The 12,979-nt window shown below is 44.0% G+C and overlaps 1 protein-coding gene across 2 annotated transcripts in view; it reads left to right on the top strand.

Moving 5' to 3' along the window:
* fat2 (FAT atypical cadherin 2) overlaps positions 1 to 12,845 on the top strand; it is a 62,362-nt gene extending 49,517 nt beyond the window's left edge. For both annotated transcript variants that reach the window (XM_031876993.1, XM_031876992.1), the window contains 6 exons: positions 1,100 to 1,297; positions 1,552 to 2,152; positions 2,498 to 2,698; positions 4,803 to 4,960; positions 9,764 to 10,214; positions 12,476 to 12,845. In XM_031876993.1, coding sequence (XP_031732853.1) covers positions 1,100 to 1,297; positions 1,552 to 2,152; positions 2,498 to 2,698; positions 4,803 to 4,960; positions 9,764 to 10,214; positions 12,476 to 12,633 — 1,767 coding nt within the window. In that variant the 3' untranslated portion in view covers positions 12,634 to 12,845. The remainder of the gene's footprint in view (positions 1 to 1,099; positions 1,298 to 1,551; positions 2,153 to 2,497; positions 2,699 to 4,802; positions 4,961 to 9,763; positions 10,215 to 12,475) is intronic.
* Positions 12,846 to 12,979: the final 134 nt, after the last annotated feature.

The raw sequence follows: 12,979 nt of genomic DNA, 5'->3' as shown, positions 1-12,979 counted from the left end.
AGTATGACTGGTCAGAACGCTCTCTGTTCGTTCCTCTCTCTCTCTGATGAAGCCGTTCTTTGTGTCTCGTGAAGCGTGCTCTCATTGAAACACAGGAATTGCATGTTTTAGCCCATTGACTCTAAATTGCTGCCCGTCTACCAAAGCGGGCTGTACGTTTTTAGATTGATAACTTATTTCCGTTCTATTAATGTCAGCAGACGGAGCCATTTAGAGGGCTCTGGATAGGTAATCCATCACGGTGAACAATAAAATAACAGCATTATTTGTTTGTATAAAGTTGCTGTTCTGTGGTACTAAAGGACCATTTTCAAACCTTGGTACTTTTAATGTACTGAGCTGCTGTAAAGTATTGTATTGATACGCTACGGTGTCTGTTCAAAGGTAATTTGTTTCTTAAAGGGTCACTTTAGTATTTTTCAACCCTTTTTTTGTGTCTATAGGGTCAACTATTGTTTTTAATTGCTCCAGAATTGAGTGAGAGGGCTGCAGCTGCTAAACGTGTTACCATGTAATCCAGTCGGGCGACTCCTCACCGTCAATGTTCGTCCACTAAAAGTGCTTGTTTGTGTCTCTGACAGACTCAGATTGTCCGTCAACAGTATGGAAAGAATCCTGCAGACCTTTAGCTCGATCCGGTCTGTTTGTGATTGTGTCACTAAGTCTCCCTCACGGAGAAGTCTCATTCTGAAGTCTTTAGAAGACAGCTGTAGAGTTGGAGTAAGAGGTGAGAGGAAGAGTTTGTTGCGTTAGAGTATGAGTATCCATGAATGCACCGAACGTAAAGGCTTTGAAAACAGATAAAACACAATATTGAGTGATGCTGATAACATTATTAAAGTGAAAAAACACACAATTGAGGCGACTGAATATTCCGTATATCTCTGTATAAAGCAATAAAATGTAACAGCACCATAAACTCCAGGCTCCTGATTGACCTTAAAGTTGAATCAACACCTCTTCAAAAACAGTTTAAACCAAAACTGAACTCCATAATCTTCATGAAGGCGGGATTTCCTGCAATAAACTGGAAATAGAATAAAGTGAAATATTTCAAGTTGAATAAAAAAGGTGAATTAACACACCTGTTCTCCTGCAGGAGGGCGAGTCGCTCGGCCGCAGCGTCCTCCAGCTCGTGGTGACGGACAAAGACACGCCCAGGAACGGACCGCCGTTCTCCATCCACATCGTCAGCGGCAATGAGGACCGCCGCTTCCACGTCGACCAGGGCGGCCTGCTGTCGCTCTCTGCTCCGCTCAGAAAGAAGGTCAAACCCCACCACCAGCTCAAGATACAGGTGAAGACTCTTTATGCTTAGATGTACATGTTTGATTCATATACAAGCTCAATTTCCAAAAGTTCCACATGCAGCATTTAGAATATCGTCTAAAGAAGACAGCAATAAAAGCAAGAACAAAACTTCACCATCTCCTTTTTTCTTACTTCCTGCAATGCTTATTATCTGTTGTTAACAGAGACAACATTTATCGTAGTTTTAATAAAAAAGCAATTATATCATCAGTCTTTAACTGCTCTTCATGCACCCGTCAGGTGACAGACAGCGGCCTCCCCCCCCTCTCCTCCATCTGTGTGGTCAACATCAACGTCACCGAGCAGAGCAAGTACCCTCCCTCTGTGGCGCCCCTGGAGGTCTTCATCACCACCTCCGGTGGGCTGTTTGCCAACCGGCTCATCGGCCGGCTCCACGCCTCAGACCAGGACCTGCAGGACGTCCTGACATACAAGCTGGTGTCGGAGCACCCGGGCAGGGGCAGGTTCTCCGTCGACCTCGCTGACGGCAAAATCTGGGCGGACGAGAACCTGAAGGAGGGTTCCTACTCGCTCAACGTCAGCGTGGCGGACGGGAAGTTCAGCGTCTGGACCGAGGTCAGAGTTCACGTGTGGAAGGCGGACCAGAAGGCGCTGGACTCCGGCCTGACGCTGCAGCTGGTCGGGTTGTCACCGGAGGAGTTTCTGGGCGCCCACTGGAGAGGCCGGCAGCACAGCTTGGGACAAAGTCTGGGTTTACCCGGACAGGAGCTTCACCTGGCCAGCCTGCAGCAGCTACCTGACGCCCGGGGCCTGGAGGCCCTGCTGATCTGGAGGCCTCAGAGTGGACTCGCCCAGACTCCGCCCACCAGCAGACTCGCAGGTGATCGATCAATATGTGATAATAAGACAAATATATGAGCGTCTGGCAGCCCTAAATGTTACGCAGATTTCCATAAAGCTGTGATAAAAATGATGTTTAATGTTGAGGATGTGAAATAAAGGTCAACGCCTCTAAAAACATCACTAATTAGTTTTCAATGGAAAAACAAATAAATTAATGTCAACTCCCTCCAAAGATGAACAAGAATGAAACACAGAGCGATGAATTTCAGCTGCGTTTCTTCTTCTTCTTCTTCATTTGGACACAAAGTAAGTCAGGTGAATCCTGTGAGATGAAGAGTCTCTTTGAATGTGCAGTTCTGACACCCTGAACCCTTTGATGTAGGTATTACATCGGCCATCGAGGACTCTCTGGGCCTCAGGAACCTCAGGGTGATCCACAACGGGTGTGTGGGTGCCGGCTGTCCGTCGCGAGGCTGCAGGAACGCCGTCCGGCTGACGTCGGATCGACTGAGCCATTTCACCGCCGCCGGAGCCGGTTACATCACCCCGCGACACACCTGGGAGAGCGTCTGCCCCTGTAACGGTACGTCTGTCCGTCTGCTCTGGAGTTAATGAGGGAGAGTGTGTGTGTGTGTGTGTGTGTGTGTGTGTGTGTGTGTGTGGGGGTACTGATGTGAGAGTGTGAACCAGGGGAGGAAGTCTTTAGCTGCTGTATTATAGCGCCTCCACCTCCACTGTGGACAATAATAATGACAGCAAAACTCAAACGTTAAGAGTTTGTTTACTGACTGCAGCATTCACTTTGCTTTGTCCAGTTTTGAGTTTGAACACACACTCGAAAATCTGCTTAAAATTAGCAGCTAGTGTGGATTTGTGACTTCTGCTCCATTGTGGTCTTTAGTCTCTTCAGTGTCTGTAGTTTGTTTTGAGAGGCCGACACTGAGACGTCAGTTGTGGTGTTTGAGGACGATGTGAGTAAACTCCGTCTCTAGTATTTGTGCCGGTTAGGAATCGAAGAGGTTCATCTTTCCAAGCATACAGACTCAATCCTCCATCAGATTAAATCCTCACTGGTATTTTCAGAGATCAAAGAGCCTTCTTCTCGTGACTTGTTCAAACACAGTAAACTCAACGGATTTCATATGAATCCCTCACCGGCCCTCAGGTAGCTTCTAAACCGTTGCTTGTGTTGTCGTTCCTGTGAGGATTAGTGGTGTGAGCACACGATACCAGTCAGCTCGGGGCTCTCCAGCATGTACACTCATTATCAGTCTTCCTCCCTCTGAAGCATCCTCTCCGTGTGTTATCGACGCCGTATTTTGTCTATATATCGGACACGTCTTTAGTCGTGAGAGACTCTGGTGTTCGGCGATAACGAGAGCACGCAAGAAAAACACGGGTATCTTAAAAGCAGTTTGTTCCCATGTTGAAGGTTAACTACATTTTTTGTATTATTTTTACATATTTAAATCCTAAAATCCTCAATTTGAATAAAGTTATTCATTAGGTTAAATGAGTTAGTTTTATTTGAATAAGTCATCTTCTTCTTATGAATATAACTCATCAATGTGTGCAGCAAGAAAAAAAACATGTTTTTGAAAGGCTAAAGGCCGACTGAATATTTTATTAGATAAAAAAACATGTTGTGAATGATGACCGCTATCGTTTTTATTAATACACTTTGACTTTTGGACTTTACAAACTCTCTGGAGGTATTGGAAATGTTTAAATAACATGTGGGCGGATCTTTACCTGCAGCTCTGCAGAAAGAGGAGGAGGAGAAACCAGCGAGGCTTTGAGGAGCGATGCAGATAAAGGCTGTTTCTCACTAAGTTTGTGGCCTTGAGTTGAAATGTTGTTGCATTGAAAAGCTTCAATAACAAGAACGTGTGATTTTTAAAGGTCCACCGACTTGAGAGTCTTCAGAGGTTAAACTTAATAAGAGTTTATTTGCAGAGAATATTTAGTGAAACATGTCACGTTTTAAAGACTTTGTCTTCACTCAGAAGTGACCACAGAAATGAGCAAAAGTAGTTTTCTTTCTTTAAATCTTTTCAAACACATTATCGAAAGTTAAATCAAAAACATAATCAAATGTGTGCAGTTTGTCTTTATCTTACCACACTAATGAACCACAAACTGTTTACCTTCCAGCTTCCAAGTGTTTGAGCAAGGCAGTGGAGGTTGTTGTTTATGTGTTGGTTAGTTCATGCAGCAGACACAAAGAGATGAACATCGTTGCATAGGAATAAGGATGCAACTATCCGTTATTTGAGTTGGATTAAGCTGCTCGTTTAATTGTTTTGTCTATAAACTGTCCAAAAATGTCCAAAAAAAAGGGGAAAGACGATCACAATTTTCCAAGAAGCCCAGCTTGACATCATGTCAGTCACATTACTCGGCCGACACAATATTCAATTTACTGTCAAACATTCAGATTTAAGAAGCTGCAACCAGAGCACTTAACAAAGTACTCAAAGGTTTTATTCTCATTTAATTTGTTGCCAACAAAGTATTGAACAATCAGGGAAAAGAAATGCAGCAGATGTATGTGAGGCACCCGGCTAAAGTGTGTGTGTGTGTGTGTGTGAATGATACGACTACATAAAGGTGAAGGAGCTCCACGTCTTTCTTTCATGGTGCTTCTCCTGCTGCTCACTATCTGTTGTGTGTTTTCTCTGTTTCAGAGTCGGCCGTGAGGTTCGATGGTCACGCCTACCTGAAGTACCTCCACCAGATGGATGAAGACAACCAGGACTTCAAACTGTCTCTGAGGTTCAAGACTTTCCAGGACGGAGGCGTCATCGTGTCCACCGACAGCACCGACGACTGGGGAGCTTTACAGGTATTCAAAGAAAACAAGACTTCTCCTTGAAACGTTTGTGGCAGATGTTCTTCTCACTGATTATTTTTTATGAACAGATGTCTTTTTGTTTGTTCCAAAAGTTAATTCTGTTGCTGGATGTTGTGTCTGTTCTGTCGGAGCTTGTTCCAAACACACGTTAGTTAACAGGACGGGTAGCTAGTGGAGCCAATCAGCTGCTGGACTCCAACTAAGTACATTTACACAAGTACTGGTTTGAGATACTTCTGCTTTATATACGTACATGTTTCCATTTTCATTCTTGCTGGAGGATAAAAAGTTAGCAGTGAAGCATGAACCCTAAATCACATTGAATTCATACATTTCACAACTCATTAGAGGACGGTCCAGTCTTTTTTTAAATGATTGTTAAAGGTTTTTATATGATTCTGTAGCTTCCCAGAAGTGTTATTAATAATGTATTAAAATCTGAAAATTAAAAAGTTTATATGTTTTAGCATCAAAATACTATTTTCCTAAGCCCTCGTATAAGCGTGTTCCCAGGTGATGCATGATGACGTTGCTTCGTCTAAACCCCCGACTCCGCCTACGTGGTTTATATGAGGTATTTATCCACAGTAACTCAAACAGTGGCGATCGGCACGCTCCCAAAAGTCACACAGTAACACAAACTAACAGCAGACCAGCTACTCCTTGTTCTTCCAGGTAACTCGAAGGAGTCTGGTGGCTCTGAAGAGATAGATAACGGCTTCAGTTCCCCATTAGTAAGACAGCAGGATAAAGAGGTGACACTGTTCTAAATATAACTGAGACTGATTGTTTTAGGCGTCTGAAATACGTCCACAGCAGTTCGTCCTACGTCATCGCTTTCCTCCACTTGGAAAAACTCTGGAAAAGAACGCAGAATCCACCTTTAAGTTGAGTTTGTTTCCATCAGGATGTGTCAGGCTAACAGCAACTTTCTGCTGCATTCATTCAAAACTGGCTCAAGGACGAAGCGGTAAAGAAAAGACGACGTCATTGTTTGTTCTGTTCACACAAGACTCAAAGCTCTCGTCTCTGTCGGTTTGTTGGAAACAGCTCAGGTTAATCAGGCTAATGCAGCAATTAAACAACTAAAGGGACAAGAAAGTCATCATTTCTGTCGTGTGTGAACATTAGTTTTATTCTCCCCTGAGCTGGAGTTTTATTTTTGCTCGTCGAGTTTTGCTGCTGCGGAGAGATTAAATCTCTCTGTTGTTGTTTGACACTAATTTCCTTTCACCATGATCAGATCTGAGAGCTGCTGATTTGATCTTCGGGAGCTCTCACTGGGGAACGCCATCGAAAAATGAAGCTTTAAAATCCACAAATGTCTCCAGCTCATTTATAAACTCTACTGGATGTTCTAGTTCACTGAATCGTCTTTCTGTTGTAACAACACTGACATGTTCGACCACGTGAAGGGCCAGCTGTGTCCGGGGCCTTTTCATTTCCTATTTGTCGAAAAAAGAAAAGCCAGCGTGAGGGTTTGTTGTCGAGTTAGTGATTTTACTTGTTAAACAAACTGCTGGTTCTCTCTCTGGCGATCGCTTCATATGTGCTAAATGCCTGATTAAACAGGAAACTCCCGCGCTGCACATATTTGTGATCATGAAGCCGGCGATACACTATTTATTATTTATTACTCCTGCTCTTCCAGCGTAATCAGCTCATCGATGACCTTTTAAAGTGACGACTGCTGGCTCTGAACGCAGCACGCGTTGCCCTTTTCCCTAAAATAATTTTAAAAATGAACAGCGAGGGAACCGGCGAGACTCCTGCAGGAGTCCTGATGAAAAATTGTGTTGTCTTCAAGTTTTTTTGACGTGCCTTTTTTTTGGAATTGTCAAAGGGAAGAAAGGAAGATTCCTCCAGGCGACACAACACCAGGTCTACTGTATTAAACATGCAGGTTGGAAGAGAATGATGAACTGTCGTATTCTTTGAGAGACGTGAATAATTCTTCTAACAGAAATGCGGACTTGATAAGGACTTGAAATGCAGCGGGATGCTTCCCCTTGTGAGCTCCTCTCATCCGTGTGACATCCGTGTGCAGAATACTCGATCATTTTGATAACTTCAGAAGCAGCGTTCAGTCTTTCCCGAGGTTCTACCTCCTGGGTTCTGGTTTCACGGCTCGCACATGCGATTCATTGTGAGCAGAAATGCCTTTATTAAGTCATTTTTTTGCATTCTACTTCCCACCACCAGTCATTCCTACACGGAGGGATTTCTGAACGGGTCTACCGGTCACAGGCCCGGGGGTCCAAAGTGTCATAGCTCCCCACCGGCCTTCACCTACAACATGTCATTTAAAGAGACACGAACCAACCAGGAAGCGATGCGAAAAGACTACGGAGAGACAAAAGATGACTTCACAGGGATGCAAGAAGACCACAAAGAGAGGCTGAACAGCTAGAATGTCTCTGTCTTGCTTCAAGGGGCCCGTTGTCTCTTTAAATCCGACAGTGCCTGCAGATTTGAGGCCAAACTCTCAATGTTAGCTTATTCATTTGCATGTAACCACAGAAGCGGTTCACATGTAACTACATTTTATTTTGTACCACAACAAACAAGCTGCAGAGGTTTAGCGCTGCCTCCTGTATGTAACACCTGTGTGTGTGTGTGAGCACATACATGACGTACCAATGCTTTGCTCAGCAGTATTAAATCTCTCTGCAGCGTTCGCATCGGCGCTCAGCATCTCTGATTTATGGAGCCGTGAAGCCCTGATTCTGTAGAACTCCAGTTCCCTGCGGAGCCCGACTCGACACTTGTGTCTGAGCTACATCGGCCGTGCTGATACTGTAAAATCATCAGTGCATCAAACTGTGCTATCCCTCTTCAAATATCCACCATAAATCACCCGGGAAGCCTCACCAAGGCATGTACAATAGATTAAAAGACAAGCGACAGGCGCCTCGGATGTCTCTAGGTTTTTTTGTTTTACTTGTTCCTCTGCCAGCTCTTCGACGTCTTCCCCGTGATAAGCAGAGCAGCCCCCATCTCGCTCTGTGTGCTGTCAGTAATCCAAGTGAAGAATTTTGCCCATGCGTCCCTCCAAGATAAGTCATTCCAGCAGGGACAGAAAGCAACCTGTCCACGCTGCACCAAAGACTTTCATGAGCCCAAATCCCAAACTCACCGATTTTGAGATGCGCTCCTGTAAAGTCTGTGAGGGTTCAGTTCTGTTCCTCTGTCAGATGTTTCAGGGCTCTCCCTCTCTCGCAGACATTTAGAGCCCTTTATGAACCCTTTCCGTAAGTCAGAGTTTCTGCAGGCTCTGCCTGAGGGAATTACCCACAATTCACAGCAAAGTGACGTTAAACACTCGGTTACTAGTGGACGCATGGAGACGTAAGAAGAAAAAGGTCAACAAAGAGGACGGCACATGGGTGTTAAATTACATTTACACAGAAACATTAAGGGTTAAAGATGGAACATAAAAACACATGATAGCAGAGATTATATTACACGGCTGGTTAATTTATTTTGTTTGATAAAAACAAGTAAATAGATTATTTGACAAATGACCTCATCTCGTGAGGGAAAAACATGGAAAACGTTCAAATCAGGGAGTAAAAAATATAAAGTAAAAACCCACAATTGTACATATGTGACATGATGTTTTCATGGTAACGTGTACCATTCGTACCTTACAGCCTCTCACACTGAAACCATTCACCAGGTGACGTCAGTTAGGTCCCTGAGGGTTCAGGGTTTAGGGCCTTAGGGGGGACGTTTGGGACTGGGCCTAAGAAAGACAATACATCTACAGAACAAAAGGGAGAAAACACAAAAAAGATCATCCTCATCAATTTAAGAAGCCGGAGCAAAAGCAGATCAATAATGCATCACGGCCCTCAGCGTCCGATGGGGTTGATGCTCAATAACACACAGACACACTCCGTCGGTATATTTAACACGCTACCATGAGAGGAGCCTGAAGAGAAATTAATAGATTAAAAAAGTAAAAAGTTAGTTTGCGGGAACGCTGAGCGAGCAGAAAGATTGAGATGTTGATGAATAGATGCTGCTGATGTTCAGATGGAACATCAGCAGCATGAGATTGTTGTGACTTGTTCTGTTCTTCATTTTAATCTCTCGCTTAAATACTCAAAGGCTTATTTTTGGTACATTGGATCTATAAACACAACAGGTTATCTCTCCATACTATTGCAACAGTGATTGAGTCGGTCGGTTTCCGCAGGTTAAAAGATTGTTTAATTGAATCAACTATATTCCAACATAACTACTTGATGAAACACAGAAATAAAAACAGAGTTTAACAAATAACCTTTTGCTTTCAAACCTATTTAGTCCACGTTTGTCTAAGACGACCTCTGACCTGTGAGCCGCAGAAACGATGCTTCCTGTGGACTAATTACAGCAGGAAATAATTGCTGTAATTTAAAGGAAGAGATCAATACAACAATCACGACTACGTGACGCACAACAATAGAGTAACGAAGGCTGAGCTGCACTTTAAATGCCAACTGAATGCAATTAGACGATGACGAGTACGTTTAACACACCCGGATGTAAGCTTTGAATGACAATACAAAACATTTTATAATTGAACAGAAATTATATATAAATTCAAGAGGCAGTTTTTCTATAAAACAAGAAAAACCTGACCGGTTGTCCTTTGGTCCTCCCACTAAAACTCTTTCTGATAATCTAACTCGACATTAAGCCATAGCTTCTTCTTCTTCTTCTGGTACATTAAAAGCTTCTGATGCTGCTTTCTTGCTCTAGATATCACTGAAGTGTTGCTAACTGACCCTGGTTTTGCTTCCTCAGCTGACCGATGGAGAGCTGCACTTCAGGTTCAGCTGTGGAAACACCTCCCCCGGTTCCTTACTCATCAGATCTGATCCGGTGTCTGACGGCCGGTGGCACAGCGTCCTGCTGGAGGTCAACTCCAGCGCCCTGCGACTGACCCTGGACCAGCAGCGTCCGGCCTCTGTCCCCCTGACCGAGCCGTGCCGGATGTTGCGCCCCCACGGCGCTTTGCTCTTCGCCTCCCCGTCTCGGGACGCCTCTCCAGAGGTCCTCCGGCGTCCGCGTAACTTCACCGGCTGCCTGGAGGCCCTGGAGCTCAACGGGGAGCCGATCAGAGGAGTCGGTGACGCGGCGGAGTGGGCCGGGCCGGGGGGCCGGCGGGTGTTCGGGGTTTACCGGTGCTGCGGCAGGGCCTGTGACGACCACCCCTGTCAGAACGAAGGGGTCTGTGAGGAGGACGCCAGCGGAGGTGAGTCCACTGAAGACGTTCTCACTCTGACTTAAAGTTCACTAAATCGTACAAAATCAATACATTCATACATTCCCTCTTGGCTGTAGTGTTAAAAATCAACCTCGGTTGTTTTGGAGTGTGTCCTTGATTATCTTGAGTAACCGGGTCAGGATGGAGTTTTGCAAATGTATTTTTTTGGCGCTTTAAGCACCACAAGCCGACCATTGACTTCCATTATATTGGAGGGAAGGCAGACACCAAAGCCATGTAGATAAATAGAACTACAGGTAAGAGGACAAATACGTATTTCTGATGTTGGAGTGAATTGTCCTTTTAAAAGCATCTGAAAACCTTTTTAACTGAAACATTAAATTATTTAATAAGTAACTTCAACTTATTTGTTGCATGTGTTTTGCAGTTTGATGTGTTCGTCAGTATTTTATTATTAATTAATTGAAAATGTTAAACAAAACGCAAAAAAAAAAGAAATCTCTCACGTGAAACCACCACAACTCTAACAACGGTGCGTTCATGTAATCACAAAGTCCCTCGTTAGATCGGTTTCATCTCCTCTGCTCTCTCGTCGTGTCTCCTGCAGATTTTTCCTCCTGCAGAAATCAACAAGCTGTCTCCTCCCCAATGATAATATAACAGTTTATTCCACACCTTCCATGTACTGCACCACTAATTAAGGATGTTTTTGGGCCTTGTCATGGGAATTCTTGACTGTCAAATAAATATAAAATAATGCCATCTTTGTGGAAATCGGGCCCCAAAATGTTCAGCTAGATCCCCTGGAAATCAGTACGTCTTATTACCACACAAGAAGAGGAAGAAGTAGAAAGTATTTCAGTTTTCCTCCCTTTAAATATTCTTAAAAGTTCACCTTCTCAGTCCGGTACGAACCGTGAAGGATTAGTTCCTTATCAGGCTCTCGGCCCTTTATGCTGATTGCCGTTTTAGGTTATCACTAAGTTGGCCGAAGGCATCAGTACTTGTCGAAACACAAAAGAAAAAAAATTGGGGTCAGAAAGTCTTGCGGTGACTTTTTTTTCCGTTCTGTTTCACAAAAGAGGACTTTTATTTAGAATAGCAGCCGATAAAGACACCTGCAATCTTACAGCCAAGAAGACCGGGAGAGCTTTAAAATGATTATTATTTTTTCACGAGTCTCTGTGAGACTGTAATCTTTCTCTATGAAGGCTCGATATGAAACCAAACACAAAGCCGGAGAAGATACGGATCTCTGTGCTTTTGGAGGAACGGCGTAAACAAACGAACCTCAAAGCTGTTATCAAAAAAACAAAAGCTGCCGCCTGTTTGGTGTTTCTTTACCTGTCGGCCGCTGAACTTCATAACTTCTCATTCTCCTTCAGTCGGATGAGGACATGTTCAGCGTGGCCCTGTGGACACAGGAGAAGAAGGTCACAGCCAAGTATTACTTCTCTCAGCACTTTATTCATCATCACGTCAAAATCACATTGCAGTTATGCTGCAGGATCAAATTCTGTGTGTGAAGCCGAAACAACAAATACATATTGTTTCCCAAAAAAAGATCCTTCCAGGTCAAATGTGATCAGACGGGCAACAGCAGCCGAGGCTGTGCATGTTTCTTTATTCGTCCTGCAGACTGTTTCACTGAGGCATCAACTCTGTTTGTTTCCTGAGATAATATTAAAAAAAGGATATTAACAGATGAAGACAGCAAGGTTTAACTTGTTTTCTTATTATATTATACCAGTTTAAAAACATACAGTAATACTGGTTTAAGGCAGTCTAGTACTGGTTTAAGGCAGTCTAGTACTGGTTTAAGGCAGTCTAGTACTGGTTTAAGGCAGTTTAGTACTGGTTTAAGGCAGTCTAGTACTGGTTAAGACAGCCTAGTACTGGGTTAAGACAGCCTAGTAATGGTTTAAGGCAGTCTAGTAATGGTTTAAGGCAGTCTAGTACTGGTTAAGACAGCCTAGTACTGGGTTAAGACAGCCTAGTAATGGTTTAAGGCAGTCTAGTACTGGTTTAACATAGTCTCATACTGAAACCATTTCCAATAACAGACTTGTTTGTAGCTGCTGGACGTTGTCTGTTTTTGAACCAGCTATCCACACGAAAGAAGAAACACAACTACACAAGTTCTCCCTCTTAAAGATCAAAGACACTCTGGTGTTCTCCGGCTGGATCCGGTTGACCTTCGCTGGGATTATTCGCTGCCTGGAGGGGAAAAACCCGATGAATAGTTGCTCTCGTCTCAGACGTCTGGGTGTGTTTTCTTTACTCTGCAGAGCCGCGCTGCAGGTGTTCGGGATTCTTCCACGGCGCCCGCTGTGAGCTGGCCGACAACCCGTGTGCCTCCCAGCCGTGTGATCAGGGCCGGGTGTGTGTGCCCAAACCTCAAGGTTACATGTGCAACTGCTTACCGGACAACACAGACACACGGTAAAAACACACACACACACACACACACACATTAATTTATTGACTTTATTAACATGCAGTAGTTTCTATACTGGTGAACACGTGTGTGCTGTGTGATCCCTCCCTCAAGATGTGATGATGCTGGAAAAATCGTATTCATGAAAATGCTGTTTCAGAAGCTTTTACAGAAGATTAAGATTATGACCAGCAGGGGGCGACTCCTCTGATTGTATAGAAGTCTATGAGAAAATGACTTCTTCAATACAGCATGATGTTCATTTAGTACATTATGGTCCATTTAGAGTCAAACAGACCATAAAGCAGGGGATGCTTTAGGGCGGGGCTACACGGTGATTGACAGGTCTCTACCA

The sequence above is a fragment of the Anarrhichthys ocellatus genome, unplaced genomic scaffold (genome assembly GCF_004355925.1).
Source record: "Anarrhichthys ocellatus isolate YVR2014 unplaced genomic scaffold, GSC_Weel_1.0 scaffold122, whole genome shotgun sequence".
Classification (NCBI taxonomy): Eukaryota; Metazoa; Chordata; class Actinopteri; order Perciformes; family Anarhichadidae; genus Anarrhichthys; species Anarrhichthys ocellatus.
This window is presented reverse-complemented; position numbering and strand designations above follow the sequence as displayed.